This window comes from Leptonotus elevatus, chromosome 18 (genome assembly GCF_054856555.1).
Source record: "Leptonotus elevatus isolate MCC_2025b chromosome 18, RoL_Lele_1.0, whole genome shotgun sequence".
NCBI classification, from domain to species: Eukaryota; Metazoa; Chordata; class Actinopteri; order Syngnathiformes; family Syngnathidae; genus Leptonotus; species Leptonotus elevatus.
The window spans coordinates 12,911,530-12,934,189 of NC_141256.1; the positions used below are offsets into that span (position 1 = coordinate 12,911,530).

The following is a 22,660-nucleotide window of genomic DNA, read 5'->3' on the forward strand; positions in this document are numbered from 1 at the left end:
GCATCAATTAAACTCCACCTGCGTGTGACAGAGGTAAACCAGTCATGTTTTGTTTTTCTTAGACGCCTGTGCCAGACTTTACAAACAACATGAAAAACCCCATAGCTGCTGACATTAATTTAATAGCGCGTGTATTCGACATAAATCAAATATTTGTCCAACAACGCTGAACACCCAAGGCTGGAATTTTTGTCCGCTTGTTGTCCCCGTACTAGCTAGGAACGTCATTTCCACTCGCCCCAACCTCAACAGGAAGTGAGTTTACCGGAGTGAAAGTGAGTGGAAAGTAGAAATCAGTCAAAACAAACGAACGCGACCATTTGTTTATCATAATGGACGGCGTACAAACTCCTTTGCGTTGTTTCCGGGAGTGTCACTCAGTCGAAATGTTTGCCGACGACGGGTTGGGAACCGTTACCTCACGCGAGCAGGTAAGCGGCGGCACAGATTAGCCACCTTGGATAATGCAGAACGGAAAATCTGTCTCAGATGACGGACGTCAATTTTATTTGTGTTAACTGTGAATATATGCAATGTTATCGTATTGTTAAGTGTTTTTTTAAATGATCGATCACAATGCATGGCTGAATTGTGAGCTTTCTGTTTATATTCTCCGTTTTCAAAAGAAAAGAGTTGAACGCAGCATTGAAGAAGTCATCAACGTTTACAAGCAAGTCCACAGCATACCACAGTAAGTACTTAGTGTTTTTCATCACATGGCCCCATTAAAATATTTAATTTAAAACGCAAGAACGACAGTGACAGCGCTCCTGTCATATTTTGAAAATGACACAATTTGTCAGGTGATTGCAGGAACGGTTTGGCGCATTGCTGCCGCCTGCTGGTCAACTTGAGTCAATGCAATCTGAGATATTTGAGCGCTCAATAAGTTAAATGTATTGTCGAAATAAAGCGCATTCCCTTTGTCTGTATAAATAAATTACTAAATGAAAACCTTTGGTCTGCATAAATGACTACATGAAAATATTCAATTCTATTCAATAACATAACATTCAACTGTAATTTGGTAGGTTAGCCAATATTGTTCAATTTTTAATGTGTAATATGCCTTGATTAAATGGTAAGTTTTGAAACACTTTAGATGGCATACAGTGAAGAATAAAAAATTATAGCAAGTAAAAAAAAATTGTATCTTGGCAAACTCGAAGCTTCTCTTTCTGTGTTGCCACGGCAACCGACGAGCCTCCCTCAGCGGAGGATGGTACGCATCCACCATGAGAATATTTCTCCTCGTCTAAAGTCCAATTAGTAACATATGAACCGTCTTAATTGTACAAGACAGCAAAGCACATTTGAATTATTTTTAGGTTAATTACCTATTCTATATATTCCTCTGTTTTGATTGACATGTCAGAGAGGTTGGCATTATGCTAAGAATAAATTAATACAATTATTTAATTGTGTTTGCTATCGCTGCAATTTGTTTATAATATAAATTATTGTCCCAAAAATATTGTTGTTATATTGAGTCCCTATCTAGCGCCCGCTCAAAGTGGATAAGAGGGCTTAGTGGGCTTAAAGAAAAGTCTTAAATGTGGTTTCCTATGACCCGTTTGTCAAATATTGTGTGAAGTCGCACTAACGGTGTCGATTAGCATGCCTATTTCCACTCATGGAGTAATAGCTAATTGAGGGGCCTCTGCTCTCACTGGTTGCATTCGCTGCGATTATGACACATTAGCAAGCGCGCTGTCACTATCTGCGATCGTTTTAATGGCGTGTCAATCAGCCCACATGTTCTCCTGCTATTAACGGTCGCCTCTCAGCAGGCTGACTCATCATTTCTATGACAACCTGCCAGCCACCGCGGACCGAAAAGAACCTCATTGTCTTGTTGCGGCAGGTCATGCAGTAGTAGTATGAAAAAGACATTAAATAAAAACATAAGTTAATAAATACTTGGTGTAATTATAAATGCTATTGAGTAAATAAATAAATGTGATTAACATTAAATAAATAAATGGCAAAAAAAAAAAACATTTAAAGGACTGCAGTATCATGGGCTAAAAGGCAATCAAGGAGGTCATTAAATAATTAAAATAATAAATTCAATAAATAAAAATGACTCTTAGAAAACGCTTGTAAAAAAAAAAAGTAGCTTAGAAATGAAAATTCAATTAAATAAGTAAACAAATTAAAATGGTGTCAAATTTTATTAAATAATCAAAGCGTCATTAAGGAAATAAATTGGCCACGTATGAAAATTGGTCAGGTCACTAAATAGATATTTCTCACAAAATTAATTATCGTAAATATTTAACCAAGTTTAGCCGCAGAGCTCACAACAGTCAACTTCACACTCATTCGCTGACACCCACGTCACTCACCAGGCGAGGCCCCACCGTTTACATAGGGCTGCTAAAAAGAAATTTGGTAATAATTGCAATCACGATTAGGACAATCTTTTTTTTTTTTGTTGTACAAAACAATGTTTAAACGTAAAAAAAATATTAAGACAAATACATTTCTTTGAAACACTAGAATTTATACATTTAAATAACTTTTATTTATAATTAAAATGTTATTTATAATTGTTTAAAAATGTCCTTTTGGACCAAACAAGATTTATTCAATTAGTCATTTTAAAATAAAATAAAAAGTGCAACTATTTACATTTAAACAACTCAAAAATAGTATTAATAATCTTTTTTTTATGATTATGCCAATTTTGTAATTGTGAAGTGTAATAGTTGAAATTGTAATTGAATTTCAATCAATTGCAGAGCCCACCTTTTACGGCCACAAAAACGCCCTTATTTTAGTGTGGAATGTGAGGATAGCGACCCCAAGTGGACAACAATAATACCTGCACTTCACGCGGACATTTTGTTGTTTAATAATGCAGCATTTTAATAATTCAAAATTAACAGTAGCGATCTGATATCTCCAATGTGATTTTGTACTACAAGTGTCAGTTTTATGTGGATTTTAAATATGGCTGTACGCATACTTCCATTTTGTATCTTCTATTTGCTCCACAGGCCAACCCTGTTGCGGGAACAACACTACCAGTATCTCAAGAAGGGCTTACGGCATTTATCAGACTCTTATGAGGTACATTGTCAAACTCATGCAGTGCTAATGCAAAGCAATATCCTCTGGAAATGGAAAATCCTGCCGCACTCAAAACAATCGGCTGTCCGGAAGGTCGCTGCTTCATTTTTTTTTTAACTGTAGCGGGATGTCAGCATTTAGTGTTCAGTGGAAATTCCAAATTAAGACCCGATCTGCTTGATCCTTTCTCAGTTGACTTTGGGTAAGACACTTGGGATTTTCCTCATTCATAGCTATTAATCTATTTCTGGTGTGTGTGTAGTGTCTGGACGCAAGCAGACCTTGGCTTTGCTTCTGGATTCTTCACAGTCTGGAGTTACTCGACGAGCCTGTTCCTGCCACCGTTGCCTCGGAGTGAGTCACGTGTTCAGTCATGTTCTGCATACCCCACCCCATTTACAGCTGAGCACAAAAGCCGGACTTGCTTTTGTTACCATAACGACCAGTGGCCAAGCTCCACGTCGACAAATTCGAAGGCGATTCTGCTTATCGGAGTCTCAATGCAGCTCTACTTACCCTTTGGCTTGACATGATAGAAGTGGGATACGGGTGTTTTTGCATGATTTCAGACAGCAGAGTCCGGTGGCCGGACTCGAGACTTTGCTTGAAAGTTATGGAGGACCAAAACTGCCAAAATGTAAAATAAATGACGAAAAGCGAAAAACAGATATAAAAAAATATAATTCAAAAATATATAAATGAAAGAAAAAGAAAAAAAAATATATATATATATCCCTAAAAAAAAAAAGTAAAAATAACTACAAAAATAAAAAATGAGATTCAAAAAAATAAATCTAAAAATGTTAAAATAAATATGAAAATAAATGTATTAATATAATTAAATATCAATCAATAAATAAAAACACTCGGGTTTGTATTTTATTGATATTTTTATTTTTTTAATCCCGTTTTTTATTATTGCATTTATTTTTACTTTTATTTAATTATTTCGGGATATATATTTTGTTGTTTCCATTTCTATTAATTTTTTTGTATTTAATTTTTGAATTTTTAAAAATCCCTTTTTATTTTTCACTTTTAGTCATTTATTTATTTATTTAGTCATTTATTTATTTTTGGTCCACCATAGAAAGTGGCACTGGATCTTCACTTAGCTTAGCTGATCAAGTCATGGGTGTAGAAATCTGGTGGGAGGTCCAAACAGCTTGCTCACAAGATTTACGTGGTTGTTTAATTTCACACTTGACCGGGTTGTCATGCAAAACTAAAAACAATAAAAAGTCACATTTTCATATTGTCCTTTTAATTTCGACTGCATTCCAAAACTTATTCCTGCCAGTGGAACATAACCAACTGCCAAGCATACTTTTTTTTTTTCTATCTTACTCTCTCTTTGCTTATGTTGAGGTCAGAGCATAAAGCTCAGTTTTCCTTCCAGATAAGTTGGCTGGCGTCATCTTTGGGATGTGTGTGATTGCTCGCCATGGCCAAAGATTAAAAGGATGATGGGAAGCGGGTTCTAACGTGTTCAGAACAGAGTGAAGTTCGGCGGAGGGAATTTTAAGGGGAAAACTTTCCGCATCATCTGTTCTCAATCTATTTGATTAAATTCATTCATAGTTACCTCCTGAAGTGGTCGCCAGCCAATCGCTGGGCACACGTAGACAAACATCTTGGTTCGTGCTTTTGTCGACTTGCATCATCAAAAGGGGATCATAAAATGGAAAAACTGACTAGTTGTGTATCTAGTATACCTGCATACCTCAAGTGTGAAATTCTCACCTGGCAAGTAATGGCCAGACTACACAGAAACCCTATCATGTCAAAATCAAAAGGTAAGCAGAGCTGCAGTGTTGCCAGACCAGTGTGGAATATATTTTTTTTTATAATACTTACTGCCGCTTACTTCCACTGCAGTGTGTGTCAGTTCCTGGCTCGGTGTCAGAGCCCGACGGGGGGTTTCGGCGGCGGACCCTCGCAGCACGCCCACCTGGCGCCCACCTACGCCGCCGTCAATGCCCTCTGCATCATCGGCACGGAGGAAGCTTACAACGTCATTGATAGGTAGGCGCTTGCTACCTTCTTTTGAGCACATGGAATCACGTTACCGTCATCTGGCGTGATGTTTTTGGCCTCTATTCCAGGGAGAAGTTGTTAGATTTCCTACGGTCAGTGAAGCAGCCAGATGGCTCCTTTGTGATGCACGTGGGAGGGGAGGTGGACGTCAGGTGAGAGCCAAAATGATGGGACAGTGCGGTGAATCCGTACCGGGCCTTTGTAATTGCCTATAGATGCGCTTAAAAACAGGGTCGCATGCGCTCTGCATGAATTCAAATGTTCAGAGACAACGAGCAAAGCATCGACACCATACTATCGAGCATGGACGCAATCATGAACCCGTGTTACATAAAAGGCTGTAGTTCAATTATTCAAAGCAAACCACCTTTAGCTAGCATATTAGCCTAGATGACACACGAGAAGAAACAGACGTTGACGTCGCACGAGCGGACAAATTAAGCGCATTAGCTGATGATGGCCGCGATCCAACACTTGCAAGTTTTTTTTTCCTTCTTCAGCAAATCCAAAAAAAGTGTCAATATGAGGCAGTTCACGTAACTCATTCACTGCCATTGACGGCTATAGACGTCAAAAATTCATTTGAACAATTTCTACTAGTTTCACTTTTTTTTCCACTTTTGATAACATGAGTATGAAAACCTAGAAAAAAATGTATTGTGCATTTAGAACAGATATAAAAAAGAAAAGAAAAAATACATTATTAAAAAATTAGGGGCGTCAGACGATTAATTTTTTATAATTGTAATTAATCGCATGACTTCAATAGTTAACTCACGATTAATCACAAATTGTATATCCGTTCTAGATGTGCAAGACTTTTTTTTTCTAGGTTTTCATACTCTTAACTAAAGTGGAGAAAATTTTTTAAACTATTAGCAATAGTTCAAATGAATTTTTGACGTCGATAGCCGTCAATGGCAGTTAATGAGTTAATATTTAATTTCAATTGCATGCCGTATTGTTTACCGTCTTAGGAGTGCGTATTGTGCAGCCTCCGTCGCATCGCTAACCAACATCATCACACCCAAACTGTTTGAGGACACAACAAACTGGATCATCAGGTAAGCGAGGTGCCTTTTTTTTTTCCTTTTTTAATTCATCTACGCGCACTCTCATGGGTGGTTTTGCACAGTTGCCAAAATTGGGAGGGCGGTATGAGTGGGGTGCCGGGTTTGGAGGCCCACGGCGGATACACATTCTGCGGCACCGCCGCTCTGGTCATCCTGGGAAAAGAGCACATGCTGGATCTCAAATCCTTATTGGTGAGGAAATTCACACTATGTCAACCCCCCCCCAAAAAAAAAAAAAAAATGATCGTCTTGATCTCATCCTGTTGTCGGCAGAGGTGGGTTGTCCGCAGACAGATGCGTTTCGAAGGGGGCTTCCAGGGCCGCTGCAACAAACTGGTGGACGGATGCTACTCCTACTGGCAGGCCGGACTACTGCCACTCCTCCATCGGGCCTTCTTCAAAGAAGGTAACAGCTTTTATGCTCCTTTGCCGTACCGAGATTTGACTTAAGTGATTTTTACGCAGGGGAGTCGGAGCTGAGTCGACACGGGTGGATGTTCGAGCAGCAAGCCTTGCAGGAGTACATCCTCCTCTGCTGCCAGAACCCAACCGGGGGTCTGCTAGATAAGCCTGGCAAGTCAGTATGATGCACAAACAAACGTAACGCAACTATTTAGCGTAAGAATAAAATCCCGATTGAATGGTTTGACGCCATTTTTTTTCCCGTCCAGATCCAGAGATTTTTACCACACGTGCTACTGTCTGAGCGGCCTTTCCATAGCGCAGCATTTCGGGAACATGGACAGCCATCACGAGAACGTCCTCGGCAAGGAGCAGAACCGATTGGTGAGGATGCGGCGGTGGGAGGATATAGCAAGTGACAATTAAACAGAAGCATAATGACTCCTGACACAAAACATGCAAAGGATTCAAGTATACCGTAAAAAAAAAAATATAGAAAGTATTATTTACTTATTTCTAAATCAATTTTACAAGGAGAGTTTTGACTACATTTACCAGTATTAAAAAAACAATAAAAAGTAACTGAAGAGGAAGGAACTCATGACCTTCAGCTTGAGAGACCGCCACTCTTGCCGTTTTTGCCACGATACTGCATTGCTCGTGTGTCCAAAATGAGACCAAAAACTGGTCTCTTGGAGGTACAAGAATTCTACTAACACACTGCAGGAGCGGCATGGCTCAGGTGGTAGAGTGGCTGTCTCCCAACCTGAAGGTTGTGGGTTCGTACCTCAATCCTTGCTTAGTTTTTTTTTTTTTAATAAACTAGTAAAATGTACGTAGAATTTCAGAGTTTTTTCCAATTAAATGTTAATTTTTTTTACAGTGTAGCCCTCCAAATGGAAGTTAAAAAAATCTTTACAGTATTATATTCTATGCACCCCACACAGCATTCTGATAAATATTCTGTCGATTATGAATTAAGCAGCAAATTCCACCATTTTTTATCCATCTCAGGGGGCGGCCATTTTGTCACTTGCTATCAACTGAAAATCACAGCAGTTGCTCAGGTAACGACCAATCACGGCCCTGTTTTATGGGTTTGGTCATGTGACATTCGCAAGCTAAGATGTGATTGGTCGTTACCTGAGCAACTGTGATGTAAACTCCATTTGAAAAAACAAAGCACCGTAGATTTTGCTGCGTAATTTGTATTCCACAAACACAATATTAATCAGAATACCGCGCTTAGACTTCACCTGTCTCACATTTCCACTATAGGTACATTTTCAGGTTGGTTTCCCTTTAAAACATCTGCTATATATTAAGCTACAATATAACGCTTTACATAAGTAATTTTTTGTGTGTGTTTGGGGGAAGGTACATTTCCATATAACACGTATAAAGAAATATTTGATCATCTATATTAAATATATTTTGGAGTAATTTTTTTTCAAAATGCATACAAAAAATTTTTTTAAGCATCCTACAACCTACTCAATATTAAATTACTCTAGCCTGAAATAAATTGTATCTAATAATTGGCAACATTGATTTCCATGCATTAGTTTTTGCAGCATCTTTAGCATATTATACAATATTTTTTTTAACCCTTTATTGAATTAGTCGTTTTATTGTCCAATGTGGACTTCTACAAAATGGGAGTCCTTACAAAGTTTGGCGTTTGGTTCTACTGGAAAACATGAAAACACCTCACTGTCATCCACAAGCATTTCTAGTTGAACTTAATCCTACTTTGGTAGTGCACTGGCACAGAATGCATTTGAATTCAAGCAAAATGGCTGGCATGTGTTTATTGCGAATCAAAAATTGGGGAATATGAGGATGTGACAGATGTCGTGAGGCGTTGGCTGGAGTTGAGAAATGAAGTAATAGAAAATTGGGCATGTGGTTTCACTTTAAAATGTGAATGGCACCGGCTTGCGGTGTCGCTTTGGCACTTTCCTGTTTCGTCACCGGCAACGTCCATTTCACAGAGTGTTGATTCAACTGTGTGGCGGTGTTACAACAAGTTACCTGCAATTTCGGGGTTTTTTTCTCTGCATTCATTTTGCGTTCCCCTTTGCAGGCGCCGACTCATCCCGTTTACAACATCTGCCCGGAGAAGGTGGCTCAGGCCTTGCAGCACTTTCACCGGCTGCCCGTCCCGATGGAAAACTCCTCAGCTGACCATCGGTCCTAGTTTAAGCAGTTGGAAGCAGTTTAAAAAAAAAAAAAAAAAAAAAAAAAAAGATCTTTCGCTCTTCATGCCTTTTGTCACCACTCTGGAATGGAATGTTTCAGTATGGCCGAGGTTGATAAATCTTTGTATTGCACCAAATTCTCTGTGATTCCCTTAACATCTCAAACGCACCCTAAATAATCCAAAGAAAAGCATTAAAGGATAAAATAGTTTATTTTATAGTCTCATATTAAAGGTAGGCCTCAACTTGCAAGACAATTGTTGGCAGTATGTACAACATACTTGTAATTTCCATGGAATGGAATCAGACAAAGACCTGGTACGCTAATCATATCCTCCAGAATGAAAAGAAAATGAAAATGATGTACAGACACACTCAAATATACTTCCTCTTGTTTTTTTTTTTTTTTTTTAAAGTTTCCTAGAGGGAGGTTCAGGAACATTTGGGACTTTGTAAAGCACAACACATCAAGAGGGGGCTCTTCATTGGCTTCCTTGTATTGCAAACGACAGGCGCTACTTTGGAACATTCCGGTTTAAGTGACATCTTCCGTGACGTGTGAGATGACTACAAAAATGCATAACATACGTTTGAGCTTGAAAACATCCAATTAGCACTTTTTTTTTTTTTTTAATGTCTATCAAACAAGCTGCCTAATGTGTTCAGCCACCTAAAGTCATTCACTACTTCAAGCTAAAGGACAAAATACAATAACAAGTTTAGGAATATTCAAATTCTTTCAAAACATCAATTTCAACAATAGCAACTTTTCTTCTTCTTAAATCTCTACGAAATGTGTTGCAGCCGAAAAACATCTGCAATCCAGTGGGCCTGAGGTGGGTGACACGAAACATTTCTCCTTGGAGGGTCTTCACATTCTTAAGTGGAAAAAAAAAGAAGCTACAAATAGAAAAAGATACATTTGTTTTTCGACCAATTTAGGTGTGTGTTTAAATTGAAAATAAAATACAGTGGACCCCGCGTAGTTGCAATTCAATTAACCTGTGTATGGATTTTTACGAGACTTCTTTATCTTTATGCGTAAAAACAAAACAAACGACTTTGTAATGTGCCTGCAAAGCCACACAGGCCGCCGTGGGAGTGTCAACATCATCGATGTAACGCCTGGCGCTAATATTTACGGTAAACTATAAACATGGGCATTATATGAACTCATTCACTCCCAGCCATTTTCACTGAAGCAACCCCCTTCGCTCCCCGCTTTCCTGGATTCTGACAGATTTTGCAAAGATTAGTCTCTTCTTTCATCAGGAAAATAATATATTTCTATTTGTTTCCATTTTGCAGCATTAGAATATAGCTAAATTTCATCATTATTCACAAATCTGTTTACAACTGTGGGGAAAACAGCTTTTTGCAACATGGCCCTGGTTGATCTCTAATATTCTGCTGCCACCTGCTGTCCGGTTTTGTAATAACTACCATTGCTTTAAGCATTCTCTTCGGTTCAGAAGCTGCATCAAAGCCTTCTGTATGCTCTAGCATAAAAAAAAAAAAAAACATAAAACGTATAAATGCGTTTTTGGGACACTGGTAATTAATTGGTATTAACTGGGTTCACCTAGGGCAGGGGTCGGGCCAAAATTGGGCCACTGCCAATTATTTTATATGTGATCCGAGCATGATTACTGTGAAGCAAGAATACTGATCAACATAATTTGCATCCCAAAGCGGGGTCCACTGTACATGTCATATAGCAGTGCTTAGGAGTACGTCTGGTGTCACAAATACAGGGCAGGGGAACTTTAAAAAGTTCCCGGGTAGCCAAGCTGCCTCTTTTGGGGGGGGGTTTGGATTGTTGCGAAATAAAATATTAAAAAGGGGTAGGGGAGTAGCTGAAGAGCTCCCATCCCGCCGGCCTGCTCCCTCCTTTTTCAAGGAGGCGATTGTGGTGGCGCTTGTGAGGAGTTTTGAGGGAGTCTCCGGTGCGAGCCAGTAGGGCGCAAGAACATGGGCGTCAGGGCGGAAAGGTCAAAGAGCCTCGAGAACGTTTAAAGGCTTCCTCTCACCTTTCCAGTGAGGCCGCAACTCTGGCCCCCCCTTTTTCCACCTGCTTTTAGGAGCGCTTTTCTAGCTGTCCTCCACGCGCAGCTTCTTGCGGTTGGGAGGCTCCTCGGGTTCCGACTCGGAGCTGGAGTCGGAGCCGCCGTCGAACGCCGACACGGCGCTGCCTTTCGGGTTGGTGTAGAGGCTGCTGTCGGACGACGAGTAGTTGGCCTGGAGCTGCGCCGAGCCCTTGACTTTCTCCAGAGCGCGCACTGCGCACAACGCGGAGGAGCAACAATCAACCCGAAGCTATCTCGCATCCGCCGTTGGAAGAAGATGGCGACAGCGACGGCGGAAAAGACGGGAGCGTTACCTTGCTGCTCCAGCAGCGCGTTTTGCCTCTTCAGGTCGTCGATGTCCTGCTGGTGCGTGTGATTTTTTCGTCTCATGTACTGAATGTACTCTGTGGCTTTGTCTAGGATTTGAGCTCGAGACGCCTGTTTGGTAGACTGCTGTTAGTGACACATGCAAAAGAGAAGTGATGTGTGTGCAGTAAAGGGGGTGGGGGGAGGGCTCACATTTGCCTAAACATGCATAACACATGCTAGCGGGACGAGACAATTGACCTATGGGGAACAATTAAAAAAGTATACAATTCTGTTTAGCTGGATTTTTAATGCTGATTGAAACTAAAATTGGCATGCTGATTCCAAAACTGCAGTCAGCTTTTCTTCCTAGCACGTCAAGCGCCCCCCCCTCCCCCCCCCCACACACACACGCACACATCTTATCTACTGATTAGCTGTAGTAAGACTGTAGTAAGAAGTGCTGATTACGATTGGGCACATCTACAGCTACATGGCGATATTCTATTTTATGATGTTTGTTTTGTTTTCAAACCATCTCGATGTTTTATTTACATGCGTAAACATTTAACAATTTTTGAAGAAAACGGGGATCCTATCCTAATCTGAGATCAGTTTTGGATTCCGCGCCCAAAATTTAGTTCAAAACAGCTGTCAACAAAAATTGCGTTCCTCTTTCACTTTTATCTCAAGGGGACTCAGGAAGCTTCACGGCGGCACATTTCCCATTAAAACAAAGTTAAGGCTGGATTTACTTTTTTTTTTTTTCTCCATGTAACCCATATCTAATATCACTGCTTTGACATTTGCATGACTGCAAAAAAGAGCTTCCTTTACAATAATAACAAAAAAATATATCAATTGCATTATATTAAGTTGGTCAGGATGGTTAGGTGTCAAAACATTTGGATTGTCTACATTGAATTTCCTTACCAAATCTGTAAGTGCTACATGTATGTTTTTTTGTTTTGTTTTTATTCACCATGAGTAGGTTTTGTATAATCTACTGGTGCATGGAGAAAAATAATAAAATCAGAATTGGGTCACTTGTAGAACGAGTAAATCCAGCCTTACATGCAATACACATCATCGTCATTCATCATCATCATCTGAAGACCAGGTCCATATCTGCATGTTTTTTTTTTAAAGAAACAAAATATTTTCATGTTCATGAAAATTGTTTTAGTTGATCGAAAACAGACATCCTAACAGGGATGTGCTTATTATTATATGCTGAACTTCGTGGTTTAGCATATGTTCGCATCAAGATTGGATAGGGGTGGCATGGCATGGCTCAGTGGTAGAGTGGTCGTCTCCCATGAGGTTGTGGGTTCGATCCTCACCCCTGGGCTGGCGACCATATCGCAGCCGACCAATGGTGTGTGTGAATGGGTGAATGTGATGCTTCGGGCACCATATGGTGTAGATAAAGCTCTGTATAAAAAGCAGTCCATTTTATTTTGAGGAATGTCGGCATCAGAGATTTTTTTCTTTCACTTTCATGTGTATATTCTAGGGGTGCCAAAATTAGTGCATTAGAGTTAATTTAAAGTTACCGTAACGTTTTTTTTTTAATGCTCGATAATAATGCATACATTTGTGGAGACTGGGGTCAAGTTGTATTTTACAATTTAAAAAATGTGCAGAATTACACAAGTTACTTCAAGTTAAAGATTAGATAGCTCTGAATATGAAAAGAAAAATGCACAGAGCTGTCACCAACGTCTTAGAAATGCAATCATGCCATCTAGTGGCAGAAAAATGACCTCAACACAAATCGATATCACTCTTCTTTTTTTTTACAGTACAGTAGTATCTTTTTAATTTTAACACAATTTTATGAATTATGTATCAATGACTAAAAGATGCCGCAATATTTCTATTAGGTTAACATTTTTTTCCACTTTTATGTTAAGAGTATGAAAACTTAGGGAAAAAATGATTGTACATTTAGAACAGATATAAGATATAAGAAGTCATGCGATTAAATACAATTAAAAATTGTAATCACCTGACACCTAGTATATTCATGTTCTTTTGTTTTTTAATAAAACACCAATCCAAATGTGGAGCAAGCTTCGGCTTTACCCTCATATTCAGCGACTCCCACTCCACCACCCAGCCCCGAGCCATCCATCCACCCACCCAGCTGGTTTCTAGGGGCGGAGCCGCTCTACTAACGTTCTTCATGTCAAAACAGGAAGAGAGCGGCGACATTTCCTCGTAATAACTTCCTGACGCTGGTCCAAGCAGTCAGACGTGCGCCTTCCACCATCTGCTCGCCACTCACACACACACACACACGCACACACACACACGCATATGGCTCGCCATGCACGCTACTCTATAGCCCATCGAGTCATTCAGCACATCTCTCGCCATTCAAGTGACATTGAACAAACATAATGAAGAGGAAAATAAAAAGTCTCTTACGCTGTTGTGGTGTGCACCAGCACTGTTACCAACCTTTTCTCCCTGCAAGGCGGGCACAGAGTCGCGGAGGCTATGAAAGCTGTCTTTGATGTGGTCCCTACGCTTGCGCTCCAGCGCATTGTGGTGTGCCCGTTTGTCTGCCTGCAATGAGAGAGTCACAAGGCCTTGAAGCCCGGCAGCGCAGCGGCGTGGGTAGAGGACGGCGGGACGCAAAACCCGCCTGCTGCCTGGTACCACTCTGTCTTTCGGGCACAAGTGCGTTAAGTGGTTTTTTTTTTTTTTTCTATAATCACCACCATGGAAAATGACCACGGTGACAGATGGGCACAATAATCTGAGGCTGACTCGTTACTGAGGAGAAAGCTCAATATTCTCCTGTAATTTATTTACCTCGAAAAAAACACTAATCTACTCTCAAAGCGATTCACTTCACTGGGAAATGCTCCAGTTTGTATTGCTTCCTAGTGTGGCCCAATTTGGGTGGCGACAAGTCAGAAAAGATCCAGGACTGGGCGGGACTTTGAAGCAGAAGAATCACGTTGTCACAATTCACAAATATCTCGAAACTTGGTTCCGTTAAACACTAATGTGATTGCTCTGGTAGTCAAGTGCAAGCAAGCCTTCATGCTGTTAGCTTCAGTGGCTAAACGGCAAAGGGTTCCCATCCATTTTCTATAGCGCTCGCTCATCTTTATTACGATTGTTGCCGAGCTATGGCACATATAAACGAAGAATAGTGACAGACCGGTGTTATTTTTTTGTTTGTTTCAGGGCCGAAACCAATGCTGATTACTAGCGAGCAAGGAGGGCGATGACCAATGTTTAATATTCATTTGCAGTAAATAAACTATCAGCATCAAAATAAAAATATCTAAGCGTGTTTAGACAACTTTTCAAATGTTTAACGTTGAAGGCTTATACTATATATAGTGACTTGACCATGTGTTAGGCTAAATCAAAAACTAAGCTAATAGCTAGTAGGGCTGTGTAATTAATCGAAATTCAATTTCAATTTCAATTGTTGCACCTTACAATTACAAAATCGGCATTAATTGTAAAAATAAAATAAAAAAAACGATTATTACTAATTTTGAATAAATTTACGGTATATATTCGCACCTTTTTTTGTTTTAAAATGACTCATTTAATCAATCTTGATTGAAGGAAGTGTTTCAAATAATAGTATTTGTCTTAATATTTTGAAAATGTTTAAACATTTTCTTGTTTTGTACCAAAAAATTATTGTTTGATTAATCGTGATTTAAATTATTACCAAAAGAATCATGATTATTATTTTCTTCCATAATCGTTAAAAATGTGTACATAAACTTTTATTTATTTTTTCAATTTCTTGATTATTATTTTCAAAAATAAAAAGTGCAGGGAGTTCCCAGTGTCAGCAGCATATTTAATAAAGTTAGGTGAAATTTAAAATAAATAACTAAAACGTTTCCTGAGGTTAAACCAGTTTTAAATTGATCTTTTAAGCTGCCGTCTCACTAAGCAGTAAATAATTGCGAACGTAGCAAATTCGGGGTTTTCATCCGGGTTTGTAAAATGATTCCAAAGAACAGAAGACAAGATGAACATTTCTAACCGTCGTCTGAACATGTTCAAAAATACTTTGGCAACAAGTAGAAACGATCTGTGAACATCTCGGTAACCATTTGCAACTCTTTACGAACCCTGACGAAAACCCACAATTCGCCACTTGGTGTGGCAGCAACTTTATTGGCCTTTCGATTTGTAAAAAACATTTTGTCAAAATGCGGTCTATTCCTAACAACCAACCATTCGCACTCACATTCACACATAGAGCACTCGTGGCAGGATGAAGTTGCGAGTCCCCGGAGAAGACCCGGGCAAGCATGAAGAGAACATGCAAAATGATCGGACAACTCAAATGAAATACTACATTGACGCCCTAAATGTCCCACCGATCACGATGGGAATCCACAATGCGCGTTCATGTGCCCCTATTAAGGACGCACGCCACTGCTGAGTTGTGAGTCTCGGCACATTCGTCACCATGACAAACAGGTGTCCAATTACAGCGCCGCCATGATCAGTCTGTCATAAAAACAGGTAGCTTTTCTTTTTTTTTCTTCCTCGTCCACTGGCACCGCACGCAAGGCGAGCTGCTCCCTCCATTCTATTCATACCTGACTGAGGCATGCAACGCAAGGTGGGCGAAGGAGAGGAAGGACGTGCAAGAGCAGCTTCTTTAAACGCTCAGAGAGAGCTCAAAATATGTTTCAAAAATAAAAGTCAAAAAATAACTTTTTTTTTTTTTTGTGGTTGGGCTACATGTAATAAGATTTTTGCCGAGAAATGTATTATCTTAATAATTCCCAAAATGCAGTGAGGCCTTCATAGTAGCATATAACACAGTAAAAAAAATAATAATTTGAGGTGGCAACAGAACTAGAGCTGCTTAATTTTATGGAGAGTCAAAAGGAAAGGTTTGTTGTTGTTAATGAGGGTTGTGCGCACTAACCCTCAATTCAAACAGTTTCATGACAGAAAGAGGATTACTGTGTGTCATTTAACATCTTTGGAAAAAAAAAAGACGAAGTCGGGTGCGTTTCTGTTACTCATTTAGGGCTAGCGGTCAATTGCAGGTGTCAGCAACATCATGACATCATCGTCATGTCACATGTACCTCTCGCAAGGAAGCTACAGTTTGTTTGTTAGGATTTAAGAGCAGGCGGCTGAGGCGCGCTACTTTAAAGGGATACTTGACTCATTGAGCCATTTTCAATATTTTGTCCAGAACGAATTTGATAACTTCATTATTTTTCCTGTAGAATGAATACCTTTAAAAAGTAGTTTTTTTCAATTGCTGTCGACTGAAGATGACATCACATGTGCCGAGGAAGTAGGTAACGACTAATCATGGCACATCTGTTTTCTGGGTTTGGTCAGCAAAATTGAGCCATGGTTGGTCGTTACCTCAGCACAGGTGATGTCATCTTCAGAAAAAAATAAGTTTTTAAAAAGTAGCAATTGTATACAAAAAATAACGTAGTTATCAAATTCATTCTGGACAAACTTTTTATTACTGAAAATGGCTCAATGAGTCATGTATCCACCCTGGACTGGTCACCGGTCAATCGCAGGTCACATAAAGACAAACAACCAATCACACTCACACTCACTGTCAATTTAGAGCATCGCTATCAAATTCAAGGGTTGGGGGCCAGATTCGGCCTGCCATATCATTAAATGTGGCCCCCTAATGCAAATAGTGTGCTAAATGGATTTGTTCTTTTCATTTTTGGAAGAAAGTTTCACTATTTCACTTTAAAAAGAATTTTTTTTTCACCCTTAACATAAACTGACCAATGTATACTACTACAAATATATAAGAACTGCCACTATTTTTCCTGACCATTTCCATGCCGATTGATTTCAAATTTAACGCGTTGTTCAAGATTATATAAAACTGCATCCAATACAGTAGGTGGCAGTAGCGCTCATATATATATATATATATATATATATATATATATATATATATATATATATATATATATATATATATATTTATTTTTGTTTGTTTTGTGGTAAGATTTCAGGCAAATTGATGAACTTCAAATAAAGAAAGCCTGAGTAACAGGAGGACAATGTGAAGCCGACATGCTAAAACCACCTGGTTACATTTAATGCATGAATCACAATAACAAAACTCATGCATATGATGCTGAGTCGATGTTTTTACAAGTCTGTAAAATTTGGTGCCGATTCAAATCAGTCCTGTTTGGCCAAAAATCGAATAAATTAATTCATTGCAATCTCTTACTTGGTCACTGCCCTCCCGCGCAAAGCTTATCAAATAGGAATTACATTAATACGATTCAATTGGGAGACATACACGGGCAAAAATGTAACTGACGGTGCGTCGTGCAGGGTGCGTGTTGTTTTGCCCCCCTCGCCACTATGTTGTGCAGTTAGCTATCACGTCATTCATTGGAGCCTGCCAGTCCCTCGGTGGGACGACTGATCACAGGCTGCAACACAGGAAAACATCCCGCTGCAGCCCTTCCTGACACGAAGTCCCCCCCACCCCCGCCCCCTCCCACACATGCATGCATGCCCGAATGCATGTATGCAGCAGCATCATCTCTTCAAGCGTCATTCTCCGCCATGGATGCAGCAGTTATGTCAAACAAGATCCCTCCCGTTGAGGTGACCTAGATGTGCAAAAGCGGAATCCCCAAGCCGCGCTAAGGAAAAGCTCCACGATCTGGACACACTGCGCGTATTTATTATCGGTTAAAATAATAATCAAGAGACGATGAGGAAAAAAAGGCTGTGCAGCCCGGTAAAGCTTTTGGTCTAAATATAGCCGTCGTGTTACCGTGTACACGCAAGATAGGGGATACCCTGGCTGCAATGCATAAACGTAGTCCCAACCATTAATTTATGGCCAAATACACATGAGAAACATGTCTGATCAAGCTCGATCATGAGACCCATTATTGCTTTCACATTCGATTCTGAAGTCCACCTAACAATCAAATCAACGCTTGAACACTAAATATGATATGTTGAGTTATTTTCAAGTGACAATATAACCCCAATAATGTGCAGTATATTAATTATAATAAAAAAGGACAAATCCCCCCCACAGGATTACGCACCACATTGTGATATCTCGGTGAGTCTTCCTGCAAAAAAAAAAAAACAGAACAAAAAGTACAATTGTAGCGTCCTCAAGCGTAACCCATTCGCCGAAGCTGCTTGAACGTAATACACAAAATAAGTAATTACAATGCTTCCGAGAATACAAAACCAGTATTGTTTTTTTAAATACTTATCGGAGAAGCACGTCGACCCAGCTTATCGGGTAGCTAACGCTAGCAGAGCAGCTACTTCGGCTAGAGAAAAAAAACCGACACAAAAAGCGACATAGAATGGATAAAAGGCGTAGAAAGTCATCATACTCACGTCACTATCGACTTCGATATCATCGTTATCACTCATTCTTCGATAAAATGGGCACGTTTGAAGGGACGCGTGGCTAGAAAAACAACATGAATCGGGTTTGCCACCACAAGCGGCGCTCCTTACAGGCAGTCTGCTAGTAGTGGCTATTCGCTCGCTCACGTTCTGTTTGGACCTAATCGAGGTGGAACAGCTCCACGTGACTACGATCCACACACCAAGCTACCGCCGCTTAATGCGCATGCGCGGAATCCAGGGGTGTTCTGGGAAATTAGGTATTTTGTGTATTGTACATCGAAACATATTGAAATAACAAGCGTAACAGGCGATTTTTTTTGGGCTCACAGAAATATTAGTAATTGTTAGACTTAAATGTTTCATATTCGTTTATGTTTACTAACTGTGTTATGTTGATAGTTTGTCCAAAGTGTCTTCATTAAACTACAAATCCCAGTAGGTATATAGCGTATACGATTACGTCACAACACCACGTTTTGCTGGTAGCAGTATGGTAAATGTAGTTTTTTCTTGTAGTTTTGTCACGGGCAAAACAGGGCCAGAACAGACACGTGGAATAGTATAACGCCCCAACAAATGAAAAACAGTGAGACTATACGACGACCGTGTTACATTCTGCCTTTATTTTCACATTGTTGTATACATATGACCAACACGTTTGCATTCTGTTCTATTATGTATTAAGTATAACATTACAAAGATCACATTAGTGGTAGGTTTTGATACGTGATTTGAAAAAGTTGCATTTGCTCCACATACAACTTACCTGAAAAAGAAACAAAACGTCAGTGATTATGACATGCATTGACCAAATTCAGCTGGCATAAGATCTAACTTCCTGTGACCCTGAATGAAAATGAATGGATGAAAAAAAACAAAAACTTGTAATAATGAGGCACTACTACAAGTATGTTTGTGGGGGATGATAAACAGGGTTTTGGTTGCAGGACAAATTGTGAATCATCTGCTCAGATCTTACCTTTTTGACAAAATTGTGCTATGGATAAGGAGCTTACATTGTGGATTAGTTTACGCATCTAGCTCAGTAAATGTGTTTGAAAAAAAAAGAAAAAAAAGAAGCTTCACCCCTCCACCCTCAGCAGGTCACGAGGCCACAGCAGCTGTGGGCGACACCCTGCCCTCCATCAATGGAGAGCTTCCACTCATCCTGTATCATTTCTGCATGTTAACCTCATATAAACGTCTTCAATACATTTATGTCCCACAGCATTGGCAAACAAGGTCACTCAGGATCGTCCGTACTATAAAGGTTCACAACACAATGAGGTCACGCCTCTGCTCCACCGAAGCCACCGCGGTGGCACAGCAATCACGTTTGCGTGCCTTTCGATGGTGAACATGATCACCAGCGCTCACCAGCGCTCACAAACAAACCTCCTTGCCACACCCTCGTCGCTTGGCCTCCACGTGTCTCTCGAGGCAGTTCAAGTCCCGCAAAAGGTCACGACCTGCAGGTTGCTCGTCAAGAGTGCGCATTGATTCGTCGTGTCTGGAGCTGCAGAAAGGAAAACTAATAAGTCCCAAAACACAGGCAAGTGATGCATGGAATTGTAATTATAGCATTCAAGAGGCTGATCAGTTCACGACCCCTCCCCCATGTCTTTACAGGGATTGGCCTGTTTTAACCACGATGCCCTCCTTTTGCCCCCTACCATGTAGAAAACAGACGGAGAGGATATGCTTTGACCAGTGTTTTTTTTTTTTTTTGTCCTTGGCATTGTTGTGAGTGCAGGCTTCATTTAAAGGAGGGGTCACAAAACCCTTCAGATTAAGGCTCCTTTCTCGCTGTAAATAAAGTGTATTAGATGACTGCGTTGTCTCAAGTGTGGTTACTATGAATGACATATGGAGGCTTTTCAAGAATATTTTCTTTGTGAGATTTTATTGAAACACATTTGGAAGAAGGAGTGGGACGTGTCAATTCAAATACAATGAGATAAAGTTAATTTGCATACACTTTTTGAGAGGAAAAATAATAAATACAGCACAACGTTTGACAATGGATGGACGGACAGATGGACGGACGGACGGACGGATGGATGGATGATGGATGGCTGGATGGATAGATAGATAGATAGACGTGGAAGGATGGATAGTCAGTGACCTTTGGCTCATTGGTATTCAAGCTTTCTCCCTTCTTCAGTAACACATTTCGGCATCGCGAGCGCCTCGTTTTCGCCCTGCAGAAGATTTTACAGGCAGCACATGAAAGCCATCAGCAACCTTGGCATTCGCATTAGAGTAACAGTCTGCCGAGCGTGGCCATCGCATGCAGCGTTTGTTCTTGGCACCGTCCACTGTCCTGTGCGGCTAGCCAATGACTTGTGGACGGCTTCATGGTCATCATACTCAATTAGCACCGATTAAAAAAATAAAAAAATAACCATGCTAATTGCATTCTGTCGCTTCAATTCATGTCATGATGTCAGAATCATGCACTTAAATGTAACACAAACAAAAAAAAACAGACATTTTAGATGAAGGTCTTCTGCACTGCGGCCTAAAAGTGGTGTTTTTTTTTTTATATGGAAATAATCGGGTGGGTCAGTGACCGCCTACATACCAGGAAAACTACTGTGCTGCCTAAAATGTTTTTTGTTCCACTTTCCAATCCAACACCAATGTTATAAATAGTGCAAATCATTCATGATTTATCGTAAAACTTCACAACTGAAATAAATGTTTAATTCTACAGAAGAGGCAGACCAACAGAATTCCTCTGATTTGCGTGGCAGCTTGTTGTTGCTAGGCGGATTTCAAGCTTAACTGCCCCATTGGGGGTGACCACTAGCATGTTTCATTGACAAAAATGGCTCCGCATTATATAGAAACCCCAGTTTTAAAATCCAAATATTTCACTCTTTCTTCACCAATTGGCACTCAATATTGTACAAAAACTGCTTTTGGTCCCTCGACATCACTTGAAGTAGTAAGTCGCATACTTCTTCTTCTTCCCCCTCCCTTCCTTCCCTCTTCTGTCCGGATATGCAGAACGGTGCTGCAGGCCTCAACCTGTGCTAGTAACGTGCACTAGATGGCACCTGTGCACAACCACAAAGTGCACATGACATCGGCGAGCGTGAGAGACATAAAAAGTCAGCCGCTATGGAAGGAGATTAGTGTTGGGGAGCAGAACGCAAGAGAAGAGGCGACAGGTAAGCGTGAAGAGACTTTGTGGTTGTTTTCCGAGGGGTCCACATGGGACTTTTCTATCACTTTCCTGCAGACTGACCTCTCGGAGAAGGTGTGTAATCGTCACCTTCGTAGTAATCCACACGACAGCACGTGATGGCGAGATTTTCTTCCTGTTTCTACTCTTTTTATGAGTGTAAAGTGTGCCTGATGTATGATGTGAGGTTTGGGAGAAAAACAAATATATATATATATGTTTTTGTTTTGTTTTTAAACCCGCTCTATGTATTTAAGCAAACAGATTCGAGAACTTTAAACAATTTGGCTTTTTGAATGGAAAAAAAACATTCGCAATTTTTCAATAGTGATTTTTCAAAATGTTTACTTCGCCTACATTTATTTATAAGCGAAGTATGTCTTAATTTCTTGGCAAAATATTTGCGAGTAACAAATTGAGCGCAATGAATATTAGGCTTAAGGTCCGCTGCACCACACAATGTGTACTATGAACTGACGGCCGCTGATTACTTTGCTGATTGAAAGTACTGCTTATCAATACAACTGCGACCTTTCTGCCCAAGAAAAGCACGTCTTCACTTGAAAAGTACTGATGATTATTCTAAGAATAATGTTTTTTATCCATACTTATTAGCATTAATTGTGGGAATGCTCAAGCATCGATCTGACTGTTGAGGTCAGTGCTTTGAGCAATTGCCTGCCACCACGGAGAACCTGGGTTCAAACCCCCGCTTGGACCACATTTTTGTACATTCAATGGTACGATACCAACTGACTATCATATCAGGAAACGGATTATAATTTCTCTGAAATGATTAAATGCCACCGTCTCAGCATTCCCACGCAATTTCTGTCAAAATTTCACTTTGTCTTGCTAATTAAAGTATTGTTGGTTTTTATGCCTGCTTCTATGTTTGTACGTCTTAGCCCG

At 40.0% G+C, this 22,660-nt stretch overlaps 2 protein-coding genes across 8 annotated transcripts; one reads left to right on the forward strand and one right to left on the reverse strand.

The window, feature by feature from the left end:
• The first annotated feature begins 209 nt into the window (after positions 1–209).
• Positions 210–9,845, forward strand: fntb (farnesyltransferase, CAAX box, subunit beta). The gene is made up of 12 exons (XM_086060853.1): positions 210–431; positions 627–691; positions 3,003–3,075; positions 3,338–3,429; positions 4,954–5,100; positions 5,181–5,264; positions 6,090–6,176; positions 6,248–6,377; positions 6,459–6,591; positions 6,651–6,762; positions 6,857–6,971; positions 8,674–9,845. Exons 1-12 carry the CDS (start codon positions 333–335, stop codon positions 8,785–8,787), a joined length of 1,251 nt encoding a protein of 416 aa, XP_085916979.1. The 5' UTR covers positions 210–332; the 3' UTR covers positions 8,788–9,845.
• Positions 8,982–18,759, reverse strand: max (myc associated factor X). Of its 7 annotated transcripts, none has more exons than XM_086060858.1 (5): positions 18,544–18,757; positions 18,237–18,263; positions 13,594–13,734; positions 11,169–11,307; positions 8,982–11,067 (listed from the first exon to the last, which is right to left on the reverse strand). In XM_086060858.1, the coding sequence occupies exons 1-5, from the start codon at positions 18,577–18,579 to the stop codon at positions 10,880–10,882; spliced, it is 531 nt and encodes a 176-aa protein (XP_085916984.1). In that variant the 5' UTR covers positions 18,580–18,757; the 3' UTR covers positions 8,982–10,879. The 7 variants fall into 7 exon arrangements, with proteins under 7 accessions (XP_085916984.1, XP_085916982.1, XP_085916981.1 ...); XM_086060856.1 differs by having other exon boundaries at positions 11,169–11,292; positions 13,627–13,734; positions 18,544–18,737; XM_086060855.1 differs by having other exon boundaries at positions 13,627–13,734; positions 18,544–18,737.
• Positions 18,760–22,660: the final 3,901 nt, after the last annotated feature.

What these genes read in the sequence shown, in the direction of transcription:
- max (XM_086060858.1), bottom strand. Translation starts at nt 18,579, where the DNA reads ATGAGTGATAACGATGATATCGAAGTCGATAGTGAC. An exon ending in ATATCGAAGTCGATAGTGAC is followed by an intron (nt 18,264 to 18,543) that starts GTGAGTATGATG and finishes TTTTTTTTGCAG; the next exon opens with GAAGACTCACCGAGATATCA. An exon ending in CACCGAGATATCACAATGTG is followed by an intron (nt 13,735 to 18,236) that starts GTGCGTAATCCT and finishes CTCTCATTGCAG; the next exon opens with GCAGACAAACGGGCACACCA.
- fntb (XM_086060853.1), top strand. Translation starts at nt 333, where the DNA reads ATGGACGGCGTACAAACTCCTTTGCGTTGTTTCCGGGAGTGTCACTCA. An exon ending in CAAGTCCACAGCATACCACA is followed by an intron (nt 692 to 3,002) that starts GTAAGTACTTAG and finishes TTTGCTCCACAG; the next exon opens with GCCAACCCTGTTGCGGGAAC. An exon ending in ATTTATCAGACTCTTATGAG is followed by an intron (nt 3,076 to 3,337) that starts GTACATTGTCAA and finishes GTGTGTGTGTAG; the next exon opens with TGTCTGGACGCAAGCAGACC.